At 47.6% G+C, this 25,064-nt stretch overlaps 1 protein-coding gene across 2 annotated transcripts in view; it reads left to right on the top strand.

The window, feature by feature from the left end:
- The window catches only part of ttyh2 (tweety family member 2), a 73,209-nt gene that overhangs the window by 26,924 nt on the left and 21,221 nt on the right, over positions 1-25,064 (top strand). For both annotated transcript variants that reach the window (XM_035406903.1, XM_035406905.1), the window contains exons 3-5: positions 9,442-9,553; positions 19,835-20,055; positions 23,163-23,258. In XM_035406903.1, the coding sequence (XP_035262794.1) occupies positions 9,442-9,553; positions 19,835-20,055; positions 23,163-23,258 (429 nt within the window). The remainder of the gene's footprint in view (positions 1-9,441; positions 9,554-19,834; positions 20,056-23,162; positions 23,259-25,064) is intronic.

Genomic DNA, 25,064 nt, shown 5'->3' with positions numbered 1-25,064 from the left:
CTTAGAATGTGCATAGCTGTTAATTGGCATGGCGCGACTCTATTCAGATGCACACCTGGACGCTGATGCATGTGCTAATGCTTTTTGGTTTTTTTTTCCCTCTCGGTGATCAAAGGCGAGAGTAGGGCTGTTGAGGGCTGCATTTGAATCTGAATAGCAGCTCAGCAGCACTTCAATAGCCTTGCCTGGCAGACATTTTGTGACACGCACGGGAACTCTTGCTGCCCGGTTTCTGACGGCAGGCCCATAGCCTGAGGGGACAGGAAACGGTGGAGCACACAGAGATTGAAATTGGCAGAATCTCCATATTTCACCTTCGTTCCACAAATGTTCCACAGTTTTCTGCTGTAATGCAAAAGCAGAATGTCAGTCGAGCCGGGAGGTGCGGCCTGTACGCTGACTCTTAAGTCGTACACAGATCCCTCTCACAGGGCTGAGGGTTCCATCCCCACCGTGGCACCCTCAAGGCTGCGGTCTCTTTTCTACCTGTTACCCTCTCCGCTTTCTACCTGTCAGAACAGAGCTAATAATGCGATAGGGAGGCCAGACCCAGCCAACGTTGTTGCTGCGGAAAGTCAGTGAAGCGCCGTGTAGGCATTCAGGTGAATACCCGGCTGCCTTTGGGTGAAATGTGAAAGTATAGCCAGCTAGAACATATCCATGTAAAACTTGAGCTATATTGGGGTTAACCTAGTCTGTTCATGACAAAACATCTCTCAACCTAGATTTCCACCCCTCTAGACGTCTATATTCTTTTATTCTTTTTTGGCTTTTGGAGACTGGAGACTCTCTGTTTGGGGGGAAAAAGTGAGAAAAGTGAAATATCTTTGTCTGCTCTTATGGTAAATGGACTGCATTTATATAGGCTAGCGCTTTACAATTGATGCCTCTCATTCACCCATTCACACACACACTCACACACCAACGGTGAAAGGCTGCCATGCAAGGTACCATTCAGCTCACTGGGAGCAATTAGGGGTTAGGTGTCTTGCCCAGGGACACTTCGACACGCCCAGGGCGGGGGGTCGAACCGGCAACCCTCTGACTGCCAGACCACCGCTCTTACAGCTGTGTTGCCTCTTACGTTTTGCCTTGCTGGGGTCTGATGCGTGTGCCCCCTTAACTGCTGCTTGCGGCTACATTTGAAAATTGAATTTGACATTCATGGTTATTACGGGATGCTGCAGGCCGTGCTCCGGGCGTCCATTACCATCTGGTGAGGGAGTCCGGGGGTCCCAGCCAACATATGGACCGCAGACAAGGTGCCAAACATCCTTAAACCTTCAGCTCATTACTCTACATTATTTAGGTCCCGTGCCCTCAACAGCGTCCTGACTCTAAGTGACTTAGACAGACCAGATGAGCGCGAAGCACCGGGTCATTTGAGCCTAATGTGAGGCACACCTTCTATGGTACACTTTCTAAAGTCTGGAAGGTTCTAGAATACTTCTACTAGGTTATTGAGTAGGTCATTGCTAGTATTTTTGCTATGTGTACCAGTGTGGATTATATGTTCCATAGCTAGCTACATCCCAATTCAATACACATTCCCATGATCCTTTGCCCTAATATCCCCCTCCCTCTCCCTTCCCCTCTCTCTCTCTCTCTCAGCACCCCCCTCCACCCCATTACTCTTACACCACAGCTCAGTTAGACTCATACGTTACTCTGATGTCTAACAAAGCAACACATTGGCAATTAGGCTATGCGGTTCGTGCACGAAATGAGAACATTTTAAAAGCTCGGCACTGGAGAGTGGGGGGATGAAATGTCAGCAGATATGTAACCTTTATGGATGCTCATTAAAAAGAAATAAATGCTACTGATGTTTTTGTTTCTTCCATAAGCCCTAGCATGTAATGTATATTTAGGATCTAAATGTCACACTAGATTGTTCAATCTTCGTTATTTATTTAGTTCATTAGTTTTTTTCCTCCGTTTCTTTTTCCTGAATAACTGAATTCAAGCCGCCTACCCACCCAGGCCCCTTCCACAGAGCAAAATGCAACCACTCTGTCTTACATTACATTTATTTGGCAGACGCTTTTATCCAAAGCGAAATGCAAAAGTCCATACCAAAGGTCATTGGAACGACTACAAAACACAGGTCCGATAAGGTACAATACTCATTTTGTACTTCATAGGCAAGAACACAAAGTCCAGTTCACACAGTGAACATTACTCTGACCTAACATGTGATAAGTCAAACTAGGGGGCAGTACAAGCTACAATATTAGGACAATGATACAAAGTACAATAAGTGCTGGAATGGAGGTACATGATACTAATATGAGTGGCATGAAAGAGGGGAATTTTAGTAATAGAAATGTTCTGCAGGGTGGTGATAGTTAGTCCAGGTGTAGTCTGAAGAGATGAGTCCTCAGACCACGGCGGAAGATGGATAGTGAGGGGGAGGTTCGGAGAGGGACGGGGAGTTCGTTCCACCACTGGGGAGCTAGGGTGGAGAAGCTCTGTGATAGACGTGAGCGAGAACCCAACAAAATGCTTTTAATGTGATTTTTTTTTTTTTTCATTTGCTTTCCACTTCCATATCTCTCCTTTGTGTGATTAAGGGACAGATTCATTTTCTAATGCTGTCACTGCCCAATTTCTAAACTTTGTACCCAAAAGATGGAAGTTCGCAAAAGATCACCTGCTCGTATTCCATGTTTTGGAAGTTGTGACCCATCAGTGCTGCCTTAGATTTTTTTTCCCCTGAAAAATAGTAAAAAATAGAAAAATATACTGTACCTGTATTTTAATCCAATAAAAATCAACCAATTTTATATCTGCCATTTTCCTCCAAATCACATTAAATTACTTTAAATAAAAAATAAAAAAAATGTTTACCCGTTTAATTTGGCTTCTGGGCTGTTCTGTGGCGGATCAAAAAAAAATTCACAACAAATGCACCTGTTTACACTGCATCTTGAGTTAAGAATACCTGAACTCTGGGTACTTATTATGGGTTGAGTACCTCCTACTTATGCTACTTTTAACACTATATCTTTAAACACTATATCTTTTTTAAGTGTGCTGCTGAAAAACATTATCCTGCCCTCTTTCCCAATGCATGCTGGGATAGGCTCCTGCACCTCCCATGACCCTGACCAGGAAAATGGAGGTATTAGTAATGGATGGATGGAAAATATTATCCTCAGTCTGCCTTTTGAACCTATTGTAGCACTTTAAGTTTTGGGTTAATGTAATGGACACTACTGTAACGTGCTCTTTACCTAAACCTCTGCACTTTTGTATGTTTATGGCCCAAAGGTCAATCATTTAAAATTCATCAGTAAATTACAGTAAATCCACAGCCCTGAGAGAGTTACTGTATTGAGCTGTTCCTCTTCCTGGGGGCTGAGGGCTCAGCAGATCCTTCACCTCCCATCTGCTTGAGATGCTGGGGATCTTAGACGCTCCGTCTTTCTCCCTCCAAACATCGGCTTCAACAAACTGGAAAAGCGGCCGTGAATTCCAGACTAAGCTTCCGCGATAATTGTCGAGTTTTCCCTGCTTGCGCGATAAAATGTAAAAGGTTTGGGTGCTACGGCAGTGTGGCGCTCACAGGGGGGGTCTTCCTCCTTATCAAAGCACAGCTTGGCTCCTGTGATCTGGATCCAGAACTGGCTGAAACTGACTGATTCTGTATTTGTGAACCCAGTCCCTGAGCCAGACCCCCCCCCTACTGAGTCTGGCTCCTTCCAAGGTTTCTTCCTGCATGGAGTCTTCCAGCGAGTGTTTTTTCTTGCCTCTGCTACATAAATGAAATTTGAATGGTCGATTGAGAACCAGAGAGCCGCTCGCTGGGTAGAGGTTGGCGGTTGGCCGCAGCACAGCCAACCGGCTCGTGGAATGCGGGCGATGGCTGGGCACGCTGGCGGTGCAGAGAGAGAGGATGAGCTGGCACATTGCTTTCCCGTCCAGCTGATGCCCACCCTGTGGAGAGGGGCGCTCCAGGTCAATAACCGCCATTGTTAGGCCACTCGCTGCATCAAGTTCTAGTCCAATACCACCTCGCCTGTTCTGATTGGCTGCCTGGACTGGGCGGGGCACATCCTCGACTCGCAGACATTAGGGGGACCAGCTCTCTATTTTTAGGCAATTTCTAGGGAAAAACCAGCTGGATGTGCCTCCATCCCAATTCTTCAGGGGGGAAAGAGGAGAATTGTTTAAAATGGCCGTCTGCAAGCTGGCTAAGAGAGCTGCATGGCCTTCTGGTTTTTACTGTTACTCTGCACTGAATTTATCGATTAAAAGTGCCAATCCTTAATTTTTTCATATTAAAAAAATGGCATGCTTACTACCTTTTTCACAATGGCATATTTGGACTCGTTGTGTTTGCGTTCTGTAATTGCACCTCTGTGTGCTATTTCCCACTGGTGGAGCTGAGTGGGACAATCCAACTAAGTACTCAAATGCGATGGCGCTTTCACAGGAGCTAGCATGCCGAATGCGAAAGAGAAGGCGCCTATAATCCAAAATCTATAAAATGAGATTTTGCTCAATATTACCGTGCCAGACGACATTGTTGGTTGTCTCTGGGCAGTCTTCCATCTCCAGAATACGCTACCTCTGTATTTTCTTTTGAGAAAGTAAGCACTTGATGAAGATGCTCCTTGTGAAAGCTTCATTTCAAATAGAATGGCCATTTGGAGTATGAAAAGAAACTTTTGTGACCACCGGTTGCCACAAATGTCGGCAAATCTTCCAGACATGAACAATGAAGGATAACTGCTTTCAAGCATTTGATTAGACAAAGGCTCTTACCTGTTTCTTGGGTCCTAATCTATTGTAACATGAAAACAAGAACTTCAGGGCCTGGTTTAAACAGTAAAAATGTTTGGGTGGCAGTGTATCATTTGTATTCTGTTGTAATAGAAGGGGTTATAGAAGGATGTGGATGAATATTGCATTATTCCTTCTCCTCGTCTTTCAGGAACAGAGGATGAAATTGCTATTCCTTTTTTCAGTGAAATCTGCTGTGTTCATTCTCTTTTGAGGGTTTTGTAGTTCAGGGTTTCTCTTTTAGGAATTCCCTAGTTTGTTTTATGATTTAATAACAACGTGACCTTGTCAACCAGGGTGATTATATGCGTTATACTTGGTCTAGTACTGTCAAAGCAGATCTGATTTCACGTGCTGCGATTTGAAGCGGGTTTGCAGAATTTGTTATTTTTTTTTGCAGTTGCAGTAAGAGAGAGAAACTCAGTCTGCTTAGACACGGCTGAGAGAGGCTTTGGGGTCGAACAGAGTCCAGATGATGTACGCGCCGCAGAGAACGGCGGCTCCAGAGCGTCATACAAATCCCCTTCTCTGTGTCGTAACTCTGATCCTGCCACTGAAACGCGTCACTGGAGTGCAATCGAAACCCGCGCGTGCTGCACATTGAATCAAACCCCCACGCACCCGACGCTAAATCAGACCCTGTTTCTGTCGCTCTCTGATGCAGAACCTGTTTGTGTCGCGCGCTAATTCAAAACCCATGCTGGTCACACAAAAACAAACTGAACAAGAGAAAGACAAAAATAGTTATTTTTTTGTGTTGTTGTGTGATGAAGAAACAGGAGTGAAATGGGCCAGTAGTTTAGCCGAGGGGTGAACACTCTCTCGTTCACTTCCTCTGCTTTTTGTCTCCAGTTGAGCCTTGCCTTGCATTGTGCCAAGTATCGTAACGCAGTCACGTTTTAGGAAGTGTTTTAGGAAGAATGGGTACAGTTGGAAGCTTTTTGTTTTTGCTTATCTTCTTGATTTGTCCTTTTTTCCTCTTCTGGCTGGGCATTTCTGAGTGTTTTAGGGCTTTCCATCAAAAGCATGCTTGCCTAAGTGTAGAAACGAAAGGGATTTGCACCGCACAGTAAGCAGTGCAAACTTTTTGTCTCTCTGTCTTCCTCTTCTTTTATCTTCTTCCCCTATATTTTTATCCCCGTTTTTTTCTTTCTCTCTCATCTCCCTTTCTCACCCTCTCCCCCTTTCTCTGCTACTACTTCGACCTCACACATCAGATATTTTTAGGCTATTTTGTGTGTGCATGTGCACATGTGTCTGGGTGTTAGAGAGAGTGTGTGTGTGTGTGTGTGTGTGTGTGTTTCTTATGAACCCGTTCCTGGAGGAACTTTTTTTTTTTCTTCTTTTCCTGAATTTGATTAACAATCTTCTCAGGAGGGTCAGAGCGCTCCAGACATCTTGCCCACAGCGACCTTTGACCCTCATATGGAAGGACTTTAATGGCTCCAGAGACGATGGCAGTGGGAAGGGAGGGGCCGAGGTTTTCCACCAGCATCATCAGTCAGTGTCCTTTTCAGGGTGAAGTTGTTTTTGGAGGGAGTGGAGGGGTATGCTTTTAGAGTCGGGTGCTGAGGGTTTTGGTGAAAGAAGAGATGCAACTGTATGGAGGACCTTTTAGTCAAAGACGTTAAAAGCTAGTCTGAAGAATGATGGATTATGGGGGTTTCCCAGAAGCTCCTCCTGTAGAAACACAGGTGTTCAGTGTGTGATGCACTCACAGTCTGGTATAAAGTCTACAGTGCACGACTGCCATCTCATAATAAACCCCTGCAACCCCCACACCACCACTGTGAGTGCCACCATCTAGGGAGGGATTTGGTTCCATTGGCCAGTCTCATAAATAAGATATGTGTTCACATCTGTAACCAACATTGCCTTTTTTTTTTACACCCGTTAATTGGTCAATTATCTCTACATTTTCCCATCATTGAGAATTTTATAGTGGCTGTTTTTGGATGTGGCATCCTAATAAATGCTAATTAAGGCTTTTTAAATTGGGCTGCCAAATGACGGCAGTAATACAATTATAATTGTTTAATGTCCCATTTGCTTCCATTACCTCTTATTTGTTTTCTGTGGCATCGGCCGGTGCCCTCTCTTGAAAAGAGCCAGCCATGTCTGCCCAAATAACAGTACTGCGTAAATGTGTTTTTGCTTCGAATTCTCCTGTGTTTGGCTGTTTTGTCATGCTAATAAATCCTGTTTTAAGAGAGAGGAAGAGGTACTGAGAGAGGGGGGGATATAGTGACTGGAGAGTGCGTGCATGCATGTGCGTATGTGTGTGTGTGTTTGTTGTGCACACGTGTGCCTGTGTGTGTGTGTGTGTGCGTGTGCACGTGTGTCTGCATGTGTGCGCGTGTGTGTGCGCAACAGAGGGAGAGAGGGAGGCAGAGAAAGACAGACAGCAAGAGGAAGAGTGGGGGAGGGAGGCAAGGAGGAAAAGAGACAGACAGATAGGGCGAGAGGAAGAGAGAGAGGGAGGGAAAGAGACAGAGCGAGAGAGAGGAAGTTAGGGATTGGCAGAGACGTTGTCAGCCCTGGTGGAGCAGCGTGTGAGGGAACTCATCACACACGACGCCCCACAGAGAGAGCGAGGCAGTCTGCAGTGAGCTGGAGAGAGAGGGGGGGGCGGAGTCACTGAGTGATGAGGATTCATTTATTCACATATCCTCCTGAGACCCCGCAGAAAAAAAAAGATGTGTTTACATTTTTTCACGTAATACAAGTTGTTGTGGATGACAAAAACTTGTTGCAGTGAAAATATTTTCAAAAATATTTTTATTTTTATTAGATGTTGCTTGCAGTGTAGGTGTCAGCATCGTAGAATATATGGTTCTTGATATTAAAACCAGAGATTCATTTCCCATACAGGGGACAAAGGAGAATTGCCGGGTCGTAGGAGGATAGGTATGCACACGCCTGCAGACAGAAAGAGACACACCCCTTCCCGCTCTTTTGTATTAATGCAAAATTAGCCAGCAGGCTAGTTTTCCTGCGGGTATTTTCACAGCACCAACACATAGCCAAGGACGAGTTTTAGCGACGCTAATTATCCTCAGAGTAGAAGGGGGAGGGGTTGCCAGGGGGACCATGGAACACTTCGGTCAGGCAACAAAACGGGCACCTTTCCATATCCTAATTATGGTGCTAATGCTAATTAGGGTAGCTCGTTAACGTGGCACTTCACCTTAATTGCAGCCCCAATTGTTCTTCCCTTGCTTGATGTGCAACTTCTTACAAAATTATGAATAAACAAATTCATTAATGATTATAAAGCTGGCTTGCTTACATCTGGTCCTGCTCATAATTAGCTCTGTCTGGGTGGCTTGTTTGGCCTTTGGGAGAATCCCTGGAATTTGAAGAAAACGCCAATCGGGAAGACATACGGGGCTGTAGTTTTATTTATTTTAAAGGTAGTTATTTAATCTGAAATAAGACAAAACCGTCCTTGTTGCGAAACGCAAATATTCAGTACATTTTCTGCCAGGTGAATCTGAGGGTCAGTTTGTTGACTTATCAAATGGACAAGTAGTCTTAGTCCTATGCCCAGCTGATGTAACAGTGGGCATAATGTAGAATGGTCAGAGGGATCTGTTAATAGCTGTTAAATCCAGTGTGTGGATGTGGCGATGGACCCCTGATCTTGCATTGAATCCTGTCCGTGTAATGGCCTGTAATGACCGTGCCAGTGCTGACAGTGGAATTTTTATTGAGAGTAAAGGGGAGGGGAGCGTTAAAAAAAAAAAAAATCTCCAGTATCACGAGATGAACTGTGAGGAAAAAATAGTACACTAAACCAAAAAACAACCTCCCTCACTTTTCCAGCCGTTGCAAATTAGCTGACCCTGCAAAGCGGGGGTGAGGCTGCCGTCGTTCCGAGCAGCAGCGGAGAAAGTTCCGCCGTAGTTCTCATACCGACCGGAGAAGAGAAGAACTGGTCCCCAGCCTCATACATAGTTAAAGTGTTTACGTTCTCGCTCAAACTGTCTTGTTTTCTATCAGTTTTTTAAAAATTGTTTATTCTCTCCCCCGTCCATTCCTTTTCCCTTCTAAGTTTGAGGTCTTTTGGCGGCTGTCAGAGAAGCCTGATTCACAGTAACGTATGGAAGAGCTGACGGGGAGTATTTTTTTTGAAAAATCGGATCCGTCTCTCTGGTTTGAATGAGGAGACGGAGCCGAACCATCTGCGCGCGTCCGGTCTCGCTGGATTCAATTCCTGCAAACGCCTGAAAGGGTGTAGTTCCAAAGAACTGACATGAATTTACTCTTAGCCTATTTTTGACAGAGGTGGGGGGAAATCCATTAGCTCTGTGCACCTCATGAATATTCATCTTCTCCAGAGGAATTCTGAAGGAGGGTTTTGGCAGAAGCGTACAGGGAAGGGCGCGAGCCTTGTGACGTTAAGGAGAACCTTGATTGCCGGGACTGCGCGGTGCACGCTGTTGGGCCCTTGGGCGCGACGCTTAGCCTGAATTTGTTTCAGTGAACGTCCAGTTGTGTGAACATACAGCGTGTATAAAACGTAAGCGTCTGTACACGGGCAAATGCATATTAATAATAGTATCTGCTCCGGCTCCCTCCCGTGGGCTCTCCTGTTGGTGATCAAAAGGAACGCTAGCGTTAACCTCGCTTGTTGTCCTCTCTCTCCTGTAGCGCTGCGGTGGGAGTCGGTTTCTACGGAAACAGCGAGACCAACGACGGCGTCTATCAGCTGACCTACTCCCTGTACAATGCCAATCACACGCTGGGAGGCGTGGATAGTTTGGTAGGTAACGTGACGTCATGCCTCCGCCCCAACACACACGCACGCGCGAGCAGTCCAGCCCAGTCCCGTGCCATCATTTCATCTAATTTTATTTATCTGTCCTTTATTTGTATTCATCAAGGAGAATTTGTCCCCCTTGCACTGATGTAAGCATCTCTTTCACGACCTTGTCGAGAGACCAGCGCGCACGCCTAACCAAAATGCATTTCCTGCACGCGTAAGCCAAGTCCTGCCGTTTGCACTTGCGTCTTCTGCGGCCGCGTTGCTGCTTTTAACGTAGATGCGAGTGCGCATTACGACGCATCCAGAGCTCGCGTTCCCCTGTCTCTCCATCGGCGAGCGAGCGAGTGATTGACGCTGAGGGTGTGTGGGCGAGCGTGCCCGGAGGTGTGTCTGGAAGCGAACGCTGAGCGCTGTCGTAATTATGACAGTAATTCTCGTGCTGGGGTGTCTGTGTAATCACGGGGTACCTGTGAGGAGGTTCGTAAGTAAGCGCGGCTACGCTAAACCGTCTCCACAGAGCGCCGTACGCCAGTCTGCTCCGCAACTATGTGACGTCTGTAACTTCGGACGTGACGTCAAACCGAGGTCCTGACTCACTGTGGTCATTAAAGATCCCATGACACTATTCGCAAAGGGAAGGGGGTTCCCCGGTGTCCTGGCTAAAATCCCAGATCTGGCTCTCCCAAAAAAACTTGCCACCTAATCATCCCCTGATTTAATTGGCTAAAAAATGTTCTCTCCCTCCAGTGGAGCTGCTCAGTGGCCAACAATAGAGGATTGTGGTTGTACTGGGCAGCTCCCAGGTGTGAATGTGTATGAGTGTGAAGCAGGGCGTTCCTGCAAAAGAGCATCCGTGCTCAGCGAACCTACCCTGGGTAAATAAAGGTTAAATGAAAAACTAAAGGAAACTGCATCGCTTCCCCTTTTGGTATGTCCCCTCTGAAGCGTTTCCCACGGAACACTTGGGTTGCCACTAAAAAGACCCACACAGTGCGGGTGTACGCAATGTGCAGTTAAGATGAATATACACGCTTGGGGGAAGTCAGGGAGTCATATCACCACCAATATTTTCATTTGAATTCATTGTCTGCCTCAGTTAGAGACTAGGTGGTCCGGCTATGTGCCTTGCCCAAACCTGAAATGGGACCCTAGCCCATGCTCCCATTGGTGCAAAAAAATTAGGCGCTCAAAAGTGCGAATGTTTCGGGCCTTAGACCCTCTCCAGTGCGCAGTGAACAGACTAGACTATAGCTGCCCTCTGTTCGTGTTACTCAACAGTACATTGTGTGTGTGTGTGTGTGTGTGTGTGTGTGTGTGTGTGTGTGTGTGTGTGTGTGTCTGCAGATATGGTTATTTCCCTGAAGGCGGCAATTCAAATTCAGTGAATTTACCACAGAGTTTCTGAGTGGGCATGGAGACTTGTTTTCAGGAACCATTTTGCTGTGGTGACGATTAGAGTGCGTAATGCTCATCACACATGCTCGTACACACGTACACGTGCACACGCGTCTGTGAGTGCACAAACACACACAAGCACAAACACGTATGCATGCATACACAAATACACACGTACACATGCACATATACGCACATACACACGGACACAGACACACGTACACATGCACATATATGCACACATGTACACACACACGTACACATGCACATGTACACACACACACATGCACACACATATACACGTAAACACATCATGGATCAGTTTCTCTTGATAAATGGAATGAATGCTTGTATTGAGTTTGGTTTTGGCACACTGAACACGCTCATTAAATGGCCATTTCTGCTGCATTCTGCTGTTCTTACTGTGCAGTGAAGCTCTCAGAGCCTACCCAGCATTCTCTGAGTCACTCAAACCTGGTGAAAGTGGGTCCGAGTTGGAGGCGCTGTATCATATATAAATTGTGGAACACAAGTAAAATTTCAATATCGAGAGGAGACGTGTCACACGTTGCTTACATCACACTTCAGCAAATCATTCCTCTGAAAATCTGGCGAATGGCTGAGCTGTCCCTTCCTTGGCGTGCCTTGGTGTGCCTGTCACTTCTACAGTGTTGGCTTAGAGCCCTGTGCTATAGTAAGGTGCTTGTGCTCCTTGGGCAGAGTGTTAGCATAGAGCCCTGTGCTATAGTAAGGTGCTTGTGCTCCTTGTAAAGAGTGTTAGCATAGCGCCCTGTGCTATAGTAAGGTGCTTGTGCTCCTTGTAAAGAGCGTTAGCGTAGAGCCCTGTGCTATCGTAAGGTGCTTGTGCTCCTTGTAAAGAGTGTTATCATAGAACCCTGTGCTATAGTAAGGTGCTTGTGCTCCTTGTAAAGAGTGTTAGCGTAGAGCCCTGTGCTATAGTAAGGTGCTTGTGCTCCTTGTAAAGAGTGTTAGCGTGGAGCCCTGTGCTATTGTAAGGTGCTTGTGCTTCTTGTAAAGAGTGTTAGCGTAGAGCCCTGTGCTATTGTAAGGTGCTTATGCTCCTTCTAAACAGTGTTAGCATAGAGCCCTGTGCTATTGCAAGGTGCTTGAGGGGGAGGAGCTATACTTAAGCTCAGAAGAGGTGGGGCTTAGTGCTTTGGGTTCTGCCCCTGACCCCGCCCCAGACTGTGCCAATTTCAGTGACTCCTCAAATGGTTCTAACTGCTTCCATCAATTATATATATATATATGTGCTGTTTTTGTCATCTTAACCTTGAGGTCACACATGAACATTCTAATGCTGGTGCAACAATCACCACTGGTAACTGAAAGCAGTGGAGTTCTAGAACACTGAAAATAAGAATAAAAAACATTCTTAAAAAACCTACTCTTCAAAGGGTTAAAGGTATGTGTGGGGGAGTGGTGTGTGGAGGGAGCAGTATGTCTACATCCATCTGTGTTGTTGGGTAAATGGATGGATGTTAGTGCGTAGAAGGGTTCCCAGCGGGGTGGAGGTGGGGGAGGGTGTGCAGATTAGATATTTTAAGCTTCGTCTCCCCAGGTGCCTGTCCCCACTTCACCTCCCTCTGGGGCTGCAGATTTGACATGCTGGTGCTAGGATCCCTCTGCTTCATGCCACACACACACTCTCACTCACTCACACACAGACACACAGACACACACACTCTCACTCACTCACACACAGACACACACACACACACTCTCACTCACTCACACACAGACACACACACACACACTCTCACTCACTCACACACACACACACACACCCACTCTCACTCACTCACACACACACACACACACACACACACAAACACACTCACTTACACACAGACACACACACACTCACTTACACACAGACACACACACACACTCACTTACACACAGACACATATGCACCAACACACACACTCTCTCTCCCCCTCCCTCACACACACTCACTCACACACTCTCTCTCCCTCACACACACATGCACACACACATTCACTCACACAGACACACACGTGCACACACTCTCACTCACACAGACAGACACAGACACACAAACACACACTCACGCACAGACACACACACACACTCACAGGCACACAGACACACACACACAGCGTTAAGTAAGAGTAAGAGAGACCTGATGGCAGCAGGCAAACACTGCTGAAGAGCTGGGATTAAGTCCACAGCTGTATTAATGTGGATTAATGCATGAGTTTCCACTGTACCCCCCCCCCACACACACACACACACACACTCAGAGCTGTGACATGAGCTCCCTCACCGTCACCCTCACTCTCTCTCTCTCTTTCTCTCCCTCTCTCTTTCCCCGCTCTCTCTCTCTCTCTTTCTCTGCTCTCTCCCTCTCTCTCTTTCCCCACTCTCTCCCTCCCTCTCACACTCACACGTATGTGCAGATACTCCTTCACTAAATTCTCTAGCATAATCGCTTCACATTTTATTGCATTGCCTGGGAATCTGATGTGTGGTGCTGCACATACAATCTAATGAATGTAATGAAATGATGAGATAAATCAGAAACAATGGCTTGACCCAGTAGCAGCAGATAAGGCTCCAGTGCACACTGTCATTCCTGAAGGCCAGGGCACAGTTACCTGCTGGGCTCCTCACTATCACTGAGTGAGCTCCATTTCAGTCACCACTAAACATTTCTGTCTTTCGGATGAGACGTCGAAGCGAGGTCCTGACTCACTGTGGTCGTTAAAGATCGCACAACACTCATCGCAAAGAGTAGGGGGTTCCCTGGGGTCCTGGCTAAATTCCCGACCTGGCTCTCTCAACCTAATCATCTCCCAGTGTAATTAACTAAAAAAACGTTCTCTTCCTGTCTGCGTCCGCTGATGTGTCATGAGCGTTCTGGTGCAAAATGGCTGCCGTGCATCACCCAGGTGGATGCTACACATCGGTGGTAGTTGATGAGAGTTTCCCCCTCATCACTGTAAATTGCTTTGAGTGTGAGAGAAGTGCTATATAAATGCAAGGCATTATTATTCTGACTAGGGGTGGCGGGGAGATTTTACGATTTTCTCTGAGAGATCATAAGCTGATTTGTCTTTTGTGTTTACTTGAGTATTATTTTATTTTTTCCTGGGCTTCAAAACTCTTTTCGCCGAGCCCGTGGAGAGTCAGTGGGCGACGTCTCAGTGACTTTGTCCATATTTTTCTTCAGTCTGTGGTAACTGAAAGCAGTGGAGTTCTAGAACACTGACTTAGAAATTTGGGAGAGAAAATAACCATTATGATTAATTGTCTCGTTGATTCTCCATTAGCTTCCTATTACCATTGAGCTCCAGGCCAGCAGTGGATGGGCTCTCTCTTTACACCAGGTTCCTCCTGGGATTTCTTCCCACTGCAGAGTTTTTGTCTCATTCGCAGTTTCAGTGTTATTTTTTCTTCCCGTTGAGTTTTTTTTTAATATATATTTTTTTACCTTGTTGGTTTTCTGGGGTTCAAGCCCAGTCTTTCTCAGTTTTACAATTTTTCAAAGTTTCTTTGGGATGGTGTATCTGTAAAAAAACAACACAGTGTAAATTAAAATTAAAAGAAATATATGAAGAAAAATAAAACAGTTTCTGCATTTAACCACAACTCAGAATGAAGGGCTGGCGTTAAGGGGTCCATGGACTCCTAGGCACTGTTTCCTCAGGTGCCACTGGGTAGAGTACGGTAAATAAAAGGTTAAGGGCTGTTGGAAACTATGGTCAGGGCAGCGTAAATCTTGAATGGGCTTTCCAGCCTTGGCCCCATCATCATGTGACACACACAGCACGTATAGTTATCGGGTAGGCTAATACATCTAGTAACATTAGAAATGTTACGATGGTATTATTTACAAATGTAGGTCATTATAGAAGCCATAATTGCGTTTGTTTGTTTTGATTTGTGTGCTGGGTCTAAATTAAAAGCATAAATGTGCAGTTAATTGGCATGATATGCAATAGACAGACGTTGCAGCAAGAATTGACATCAATTGATGTAAAAAAAAATAAATAAATAACTGAAAAATCATTGAGTCACATCCTGGCATAAATTGATGATGTGACTAAATGATCTCTTTTCCTCCCCGTCGGTTGACGTTATTGTTTGCGGTTTAGCAGCACGCGCGCGTCGCGCCGCGTTTGAGCTGAATTATGCGCCAAAGTCGTCAGCGGGGTAACAACAGGCCCTGGAAACAGGGAGACAAACAGCCCTGCCTAATAACCATCGTACTGAGTGGGCCGGTTTTTTTTTTTCCTGAAGAGCTCCCTCTTTCGCCACGCTGGGCCTCCCGCTGCGTTCGCCAGGCCGGGCGGCCTGTGCCACGGTGCACGCTGGGATAGGTTGGGAGGGGAAGAGGTCCTCCGCCCCCGGCCGCACAAAGCCGCCATTGTGAGTGGACGACGATTATCCGCGAAACCCCTCCGACAAAGGCCCTCGCAGCGGGCGAGCTCGGGGCTTCCTGATTGGCCGAGCCCGGGGGGTTCCGTGGTCCAGACTCCGCTGGAGAGACAATGGCCGCGTTTGGCTTCTGCTCCGCACAGATGCCTCGTCTCAATGCACCCTTTAGAAACCGACCAAGTCCAAAGCAGCGCATTCTTTATTTCTGTTGTCGTTGTTGCTCTGGGGTTTCTTTGGGTGTTTTTATTTTTTTGTGTGTGTGCATTTATTTGTTTTTTTTGGGGCTGAATCTGCTCCTTTTGTCAGGCACACCCCCCACCCCCCCTCCCCACCCCACCTCCTCCAGCCATGATTTAAATTAGCAATCAGCCTCATGCCGAGAAGCACAGATTTTTTAGTGCCAGACATTGGGGCTCGACAACCTTTTCAGAGCGGTCTCTGTAGTTAATGTCATTTCTTGTGAGGAAAAGCAAGACGAAAAAAAATTAAATCAAACACCCCCCTCCCCCCCCCAGAAGTATTTATCTATTGTGCATTTTGAAAGAAAATCACACCCTAACCATTAATATGCAGCTAAAAATACCCCCTTCCTTCTGGCTCCCCTTTAAAAATGGAAATGAAAGTGTTCTGGCGGTCTTTGCGTTTGCTCGCGCGGGTCAGTCGCAGGGCATTCGGGCCGCAGTGGGGGTTTATGGGTATTCTTCACCGGTGATGTAATTATGAACATGTCGCGTCGCTTCCAGCCATAGCTAGCAATCCGAAAAGCTTGCGGAACCCTGTCTCAAGGGAGGAGGGGTGGAGGACGAGACGGAGGGGAACCTTTACTTCCTCCTTCCTGTTCAGGCCGTGTGAATGGGTAGGAATATCAGAGTGTGTCAGAAGATGATAAATGTATGTATTTTTTAATTTGTAATTTTGAGGACGTGGAATAGCTGACTGCCAGTCTCTGGTCGTGATGAATGTTGTTTGGAAAGAACCTGGTTTCGGTTTTGAATCCATGCTGGACAGATGGGCCAGAATTCAGAATTTGCTGTTTGTTTGCTTTCTTCTCTCCCTCCCTCCCCAAATTTATGGCTGCTTCTGTGCCTTTTCCTCTCTGTGTCTCCAGTCCCGCTTTCTGCGCTGTTTAGCCACCGTCCTCTGCCTTCTCCCTTTTAACCCCTCGTCATATTCGGGAATCCCTCTGACCACCCCCCATAAAAACAGCATCATATTCTGCATTTTGGGTGGGGGGGGGGGGGGGGTGGGGAAAGCAATGAGGCTGTGTGTGAGATCTTATAGATCTTATCACAAATTCTACGACCCCTTATTAACAAGATTAAAAAATCCATTTTTAAATTTCAAAGCGAGCAAAGGCAGCATTGCATCTTGGGGGGAGGGGGAGGGGGAGGGGGAGGCATGTTCAATTTCATGCTTGAAATCACACATTCACATTTAATTGAAGCCATTCTCTCTCTCTCTCTCTCTCTCTCTCTCTCTCTCTCTCTATCACTAACAAAAATCGATTGGCTTTGGCTCAGGCTGCATTGAGCTGGCAGCTCTGTAATGCATCGCAATGTAACCGCGGTACGGCGGGGTGGCGGGCTGGACCACCGCACGCCTCACCACCCCAACCACACCCCGCCCCCAAGACCCGGACAGCATCTCCGTGACGTGACCCTCACGCCCGCAAAGGAAGGTTCTAGAAGAACTGGAGCATGGCTCAGTCCACGGCGTAGATAAGCGATAAGCAAAAGTGGCCAACCCGCGCTCCAGAAACAGTCTCAAAGTAATTCGATTACACGGTGCATTGGCTGATAAAAGTGATTGTAAAGATAGAAAGATTGGAGCCCGCACTCAAAACAACAAAGAATTTTTATGCATTTAGCATCTTGATTCCTTTTCAGCTCTTTGTTTTGGACACAAACATGTAATCCCGCGACCCTGAGGACGGCTGAGGCCCAAACGCGCTTGTCTTCAGTGTCCGGAATGAAGGGCCGAAAGGGAATCGGGTCGCCGAGGTGTGAACGCGTGGGAATCCATTTTTGTTTCGAGTGCGGGGCCCTTCGTCTTCCTGCCCGTCGACGGCGATGAGATCGGCAGGCCCGATCGACGAGCGCCAGCGCGAGGGGGTCTCTCCCCCCGGATCGTCCCCCGGACGCGGGCGGATAACGTTCCCGGGATCCGAAGGCGGATAAGCCGATGGCTGGCAGGGATCCCATCTGCTGGATGTGAGCAGTTAAAACTGGAAATCCCCTCGTAAATCTCCGAGACCTGTAATATACCAGCGGGATTGTGCCGCCAGTGGAGAAATACCACTTATTACTTATTCTCTCATTCACTCGCTCTCTCCCTGTCTCTCTCTTTCTCTCTCTCTCTCTCTCCCCCTCTCCTTATATATTTATATCCGTCTTTATCACACTCCTTTCTGTTTCTATCACTTTCCCTCTCTCTGTAGCGCCAACAACTATAGGAGCACTAACGATGCAAACAATAGGGTGTTTGGACCCTCAGTAATGGGAGTTTTGTTAAATTAAAGAATAGTAATAAACAGCAATAACCATAAAAAACAACAATTCAAGCTACTTCCTATTCGAGACAGTTAGGGACTGCTGCTCCTAATGGCTCCTAGGGACACGGTGACAGTAGAGTTGCCTGCTTTCTGTCTCTCAGACTATGGCACACTGCAAAATACCGTGTAGCTCATTGTGCCGTGGGTCCCTCATCCAGTAAGACTGACATACTAAGATGAATCATTTATTTGAATTTAGGGAGAGATTTAAAAAAACAAAAAAAAAAAAACAGTGCTATATACTTTTCACAATGTCGGAGTGTGTCTCTGTCCCCGCCTCAGCAGTCTCACAGCGACCGCACGGCCTTTCTCTCTGAATAGACTTACTCATTATTAGATATAAAGCCCCCTCAGTGGCTGAGCCCGCCCCCTCCAGTGGCTGAGCCCGCCCCCTCAGTGGCTGGGCCCGCCCCCTCCAGTGTTCTCTCATACGAAGCAGCAGAGGAGGTTAAGACGGGCTGGCGCCCTGAATGCCGAACAGCCTCAGTTTAATGAAGTCGGCCGCTGCGTCTCCTCCTGTCCTTTAATTAGCCCGCGCCCGAAGCCTCATCACCCAAGCCTCTGATGATACCAGGCACTTTATTACACAGAGCGGGTTTGGGGATGTATTCTGTGTATGTGTGTGTGTGTGTGTGCGTGTGTGTGCGTGTGTGTGCGTGTGCGTGCGTGTGCGTGTGTGAGGGGGAGGGGGGCAGAGAGGTAGAGGGAGAGCAGTCTCTGAATACCTCCCTGGGCTGTTGAAAGCGATGGTCACACTGAGACTGTGTTTTGTCCTGGTTGCGGAGGCTCTGTGCTCCCACACTCAGCCCCTGCGTTGCTGGAGCGGTCAGCCCCGTTCCCACGGAGACCTGGAGGGAGGGAAGAGCGGCCATTTCCCCTCCTGAGCCTTCATCCGCACACCGAACCTGGGGCTTATACTCCAGCCAGCACACACACACACACACTCTCTCTCTCTCTTTCTCTCTCTCTATCACACGCACACACACATAAACACACACACATATACATGCATACATACACACACACATGCACATATACATACATACATACATACATGTATGCATACACATACATGCACACACATAACAAACAAGTGCACGCTCGCTTGTATACGTACACGGGCATAAACACGTGTGCTCACACGCACAGCTCAGATGTTCAGTCACTCACCCTTGCACACGCACAGCTCAGATGTTCAGTCACTCACCCTTGCACACGCACAGCTCAGATGTTCAGTCACTCACCCTTGTTTAAAAGTAAGTGAAAATATCCACGTCCCCGTTTGTCTGACCTTTCCGTGTTCGGCTGAACCTTTCTCCGAACTCTGGTGACGCACGGCAGAAATGTCACATTCATACAGGAAACGTGTCACTGCCGTCACCGTGAGCCCTCCCACGAGTGTACACACTCATACATCTGCTCCACAAGTCCTCCTCCATCCCTCTCTCTGTTCACCTCAATTCAATTCCATTTCATTTCATTTTATTTGTATCACTCTCGCTGAGATGATTTGCAGAGGAAACGGAAAGGAAAGTTGGACAAAAACCAGGCCCCGGACCTGGTTTTACTCTTCAAAGCATCTTTTGTGGCAGTTTTCTGTAAAAAAAAACACTATACAAATAAAATTGATTTGATTTTATCTGAACCCCCAATAAGCAACTGAGATAAAAACTCCCCAGAAGAATAAACACACTCAAATGATGGTGATCTGTCTCTCTTCCCCCCCCCCTCTCTTTCTCTTTCTTTCTCTACATCTCTCCCTTTTACTGAAGGGAAATGGCACGTGGAAGAGTGTATCCACTATCCACTCCTGACCATTTGATGAGATCCCCCCCACACACACACACACACACACACAGTCTCTCTCTCTCACGCACACACACTGACGCCCTGTCTCCCCCCCCCAGGTGTCGGGCACCATGGGCAGCATGCAGAGCGGGCTGAAGCAGCACTTGGCGCGGCTGGACGAGATCTTCGCCACGCGGGGCGACTACGTGCAGACCCTGCGCTTCATGCAGCAGATGGCCGACAGCATCATCAAGCAGCTGCTGGGCCTGCCCGACTGGGACCCCAGCAAAGTGGACCTGGCCGCCATCGCCGAGCGGACGGGCCAGGTGGAGTACTACAGGTGAGCTGAGATGAGAACTACAGGTGAGCTGAGATCAGTGCTACAGGTGAGCAGAGATGAGAACTACAGGTGAGCAGAGATGAGTACTACAGGTGAGCAGAGATCAGTACTACAGGTGAGCAGAGATCAGTACTACAGGTGAGCTGAGATGAGAACTACAGGTGAGCAGAGATCAGTACTACAGGTGAGCAGAGATCAGTGCTACAGGTGAGCAGAGATCAGTACTACAGGTGAGCAGAGATCAGTGCTACAGGTGAGCTGAGATGAGAACTACAGGTGAGCAGAGATCAGTACTACAGGTGAGCAGAGATCAGTACTACAGGTGAGCTGAGATCAGTACTACAGGTGAGCAGAGATCAGTACTACAGGTGAGCAGAGATCAGTACTACAGGTGAGCTGAGATCAGTACTACAGGTGAGCAGAGATGAGTACTACAGGTGAGCTGAGATCAGTGCTACAGGTGAGCTGAGATGAGAACTACAGGTGAGCAGAGATCAGTACTACAGGTGAGCTGAGATCAGTACTACAGGTGAGCAGAGATCAGTACTACAGGTGAGCTGAGATCAGTACTACAGGTGAGCAGAGATCAGTACTACAGGTGAGCTGAGATCAGTACTACAGGTGAGCAGAGATCAGTACTACAGGTGAGCAGAGATGAGTATTACAGGTGAGCTGAGATCAGTACCACAGGTGAGCTGAGAAGTCGTACAGGTAACGGCCTGTAGCTCAGCCTGTAACGGGGCTGTGGTCCTGGCGGGTGAAGGGAGGAGAGAGGCGGGTGTGGCCCGCCCCCCTCAGCTTGATTAATTACCGCTGGGGAGCGGGGATTGCTGATGGGAAATCCCTTAGCGGCCCCTCTGATTCGGGCCCCTCTGATTCGGGCCCCGGGGCTGTTCTGTCACTCGCTGGTTAAGCATCCTGGCCGGCGAGTCGAGTTTCTGCCAGATCTGTTCAGAGAGCCGCTGGGAGGTGACTGCAGCTGCTACGGCTCTGGAATGCTGGAGCACTGCGGTGCTCGGTCATGGATACTGGAGTGCACATACACACACACACACACACACACACACGTACACACACACACACACACACACACACACACACACACACACACACACACACACACACACACGTACACACACACACACACACACACACTCACACACACACACACGTACACACACACACACACACACACACAAACGCGCACGCATGCATACTCATGCACGCACGCACACACTCACACTCGCGCGCACACGCACTTACAGAGAAACACAGTCACACACAAAACCAGAGTCTTGGGCCCAGGCAGAATAAGTTAAAGTAGATGTGTATAAATTAGAATAAATTCTAATAATTTGCGGTTTGCAGTCATTTGTAGCCCAGGTCAGCAGTGCAGTCAGCAGAGAGCATAGACGGGTTCTGTGTGTGAATGCAGACGGGTTCTGTGTGTGAATGCAGACGGGTTCTGTGTGTGAATGCAGACGGGTTCTGTGTGTGAATGCAGAATGCAGACAGGATCTGTGTGTGAATGCAGAATGCAGACAGGATCTGTGTGTGAATGCAGACGGGTTCTGTGTGTGAATGCAGAATGCAGACAGGATCTGTGTGTGAATGCAGACGGGTTCTGGGTGTGAATGCAGACAGGATCTGTGTGTGAATGCAGACGGGTTCTGGGTGTGAATGCAGACGGGTTCTGTGTGTGAATGCAGACGGGTTTTGTGTGTGAATGCAGACAGGTTTTGTGTGTGAATGCAGAATGCAGACAGGATCTGTGTGTGAATGCAGACGGGTTCTGTGTGTAAATGCAGAATGCAGACAGGATCTGTGTGTGAATGCAGACAGGATCTGTGTGTGAATGCAGACTGGTTCTGTGTGTGAATGCAGACGGGTTCTGTATGTGAATGCAGATGGGTTCTGTGTGTGAATGCAGATGGGTTCTGTGTGTGAATGCAGACGGGTTCTGTGTGTGAATGCAGATGGATTCTGTGTGTGAATGCAGATGGGTTCTGTTTGTGAATGCAGACGGGTTCTGTGTGTGAATGCAGATGGATTCTGTGTGTGAATGCAGACGGGTTCTGTGTGTGAATGCAGAATGCAGACGGGTTCTGGGTGTGAATGAAGAAGGGTTCTGTGTGTGAATGCAGATGGGTTCTGTGTGTCAATGCAGACGGGTTCTCTGTGTCAATGCAGACGGGTTCTGGGTGTGAATGCAGATGGGTTCTGTGTGTCCATGCAGATGGGTTCTGGGTGTGAATGCAGAATTCAGATGGGTTCTGTGTGTCAATGCAGATGGGTTCTGGGTGTGAATGCAGATGGGTTCTGTGTGTGAATGCAGATGGGTTCTGTGTGTGAATGCAGACGGGTTCTATGTGTGAATGCAGACGGGTTCTGTGTGTGAATGCAGACGGGTTCTGTGTGTGAATGCAGACGGGTTCTGTGTGTGAATGCAGATGGGTTCTGGGTGTGAATGCAGAATGCAGATGGGTTCTGGGTGTGAATGCAGACGGGTTCTGGCTTTGAATGCAGACGGGTTCTGTGTGTGAATGCAGATGGGTTCTGGGTGTCAATGCAGATGGGTTCTGTGTGTGAATGCAGACGGGTTCTGTGTGTGAATGCAGACGGGTTCTGGGTGTGAATGCAGACACATGGACACATTGGTCCTGCAGCGAGCAGCCATGGGGTGGCCCTCACCCAGGTTTTAGCACATTAAATATTCAGCAGTATAGATCCTGCTCATTAATTATTAATCAGCTGGTCAAGGTCCAGAGCTGGAGCCAGGAAGTGACCCGCACAGTGGCAATTATATACACTGATACACACGCACACACACTCACACACTCTCTCTCTCACAGACGCACATATATCGGGACGCACACATTCATCCACACACATACATAGGCTAAGACAAATGCGTGAACTCATACACACGTGCACACATGAATACACAAGGTGTTTTGGTACATTTGCATATGGGGACACGCACTGCAGATTTTCTCCCAGAAGTGCTGAGTGAAATGTTTCAGTCTTGTATATGAGCCAGCCGATTTGAATTTCTGTATTAAATTTTTGTTGGATCTTAATGATGTAGTATTGCCTCCCTCCTCTAGGTGGCTCACATACTTGCTGCTGCTCATCCTGGACCTTGTGATCTGCCTGATGGCTTGCCTTGGACTGGCCAAGCAGTCTCGTTGGCTGCTCACAACGTGAGTACTCAGTATACCAATACTGCCTTCATTGATGTGAATGTGAAGGGCAAAATCAGGGCTACTTGACTAATTCCTTTCAATTCATTCCATTACACTACAGGCCTTTAGCAGGCGCTCTTATCCAGAGCGACTTACACAACTTTTACATGACATTTACATTGCATCTGTTCCTTACCCATTATACTACGCTGTTGCCCCATTAATTCAATTTAATTCTTATAGCGCATTTTACTGAGTCACTCCGACAGAAATGCTTTACAGACGAAGCAGGAAGTAAAATTGGAAAAAAGCCAGGCCTAGGTAGTGGTGTCTGTAAGCGTGCACCATCCACAAAAAATGTCATATCCTGTGAATAGAGTCTAATCTAAACTTCCACCTTTATTAAAGAAATGAAAAACTAATTCGGCTGTTTTTTTTATTTTTATTGCAGTACTCTTAACCAGTAAAAGTGATGAAAAATCTGTTTAAAGAAAACAGATTAGAAGCCGGAGAGAAGCTAGCAGGCGGACTCTTATTCAGTCTCTGTCAATTCCCATGTCCACTTTCAGCTGTAAAGACTTCCTCTGTAGTTACCGTGTTAAACTGATCCATGGGGCATGAAATCCATGCAACACAGTTTAATCAAGCGAACGGCTCCATGTCCAACTAGATCAGCCACTGAGAGTACAGAACAGCGAAAGGGAAATCACACACAGACACACACTCACGCACACGCACGCACACACACTCACACACACACACACACACGCCCACACACATACCCACAGAATTTGTTTGCTTTCAGGGGCCATCCCAAAATATATGTTTTCTGCGTTTAATTGGAACGTCTGTGGGAGGAGTTCCCGCCAGCGTACACCACCAGGGGGCGATAAAGAGCCAGTGGCCCCCTAAAGGCCCTGTGAGAGTTTAGAGCAGACAGTGCTCCTCAGCAAAGCTCACTGACGCGCTCTCACGCTCATACCATTTTTTCTCCTGATCTGCAGGATCAGTGGTTTCCATACCAACTAGGAGGACAGGTGGCGATGGGGGGGGGGGGGGGGTCCCCCTTGGTTGCAGGGAAACCTTAACTGTTCTGTTCGGAGTGCTCCCGTTGGGACTTCTGTACCCCTGCATAATAAATCAAATGCCTGCTTATCTGCTTGCTCTCTCACAGGCACACCAAATCGGAGGAGAATAGCATTGTGGGTGATAACAGCCCTGCAGTGAAATGGTGTCCCATTCCGTACGGGGGGGGCGGTGCAGCGACCATACTGCAACTTGTATAGAAACGGATGGGGGACCTGGGGACCCAGGGGATAATTAGTTTTGACACCCTGAATGATGCAGAGGCTGGAAGAGTCCCCCTGTCCCTCGTCCCTCGTCCTCCCCCCTCCCCTGCTGTATTCATGTATTCCTCAGTTATAGTAGTTCACTGTCCACTGAAGCTCAAACGCATGATGGAACTTGCAGCTGGAGGCTGTGTGCTTTGTGCTGTGTGCTGTGTGTGCAGTCAGTGGAGTGGGGTTGTGTTACTCCTTCTGAACACATCATTGCCCTCCAGAATGTTTTGCTATCCACACGGACCCTCTCGGACCACTGGGGTGCACTGTATAGGGTCCCTTACCCTGTGCGAATGGGCTCGTTCACATGCACAGTCAGAGCCTGCAACCCAAAATGCCTTCTAACTCAAGTCGGTTTATTTATTTAGTGTACCTCTGAATGAACTGTATGCCCAAGATAACCTCAACACGGGTTGGATTTGATCTCGGAGAGTGTCAGAAGCGTGTCTTCCTTGCTTGTCTCTCGAACCCAAGTTCGCCTGCA

Source organism: Anguilla anguilla, chromosome 2 (genome assembly GCF_013347855.1).
Source record: "Anguilla anguilla isolate fAngAng1 chromosome 2, fAngAng1.pri, whole genome shotgun sequence".
Lineage (NCBI taxonomy): Eukaryota > Metazoa > Chordata > Actinopteri > Anguilliformes > Anguillidae > Anguilla > Anguilla anguilla.
Note: the sequence above shows the minus strand (reverse complement) of the source record. Positions and strands in the feature narration are given on the sequence as shown.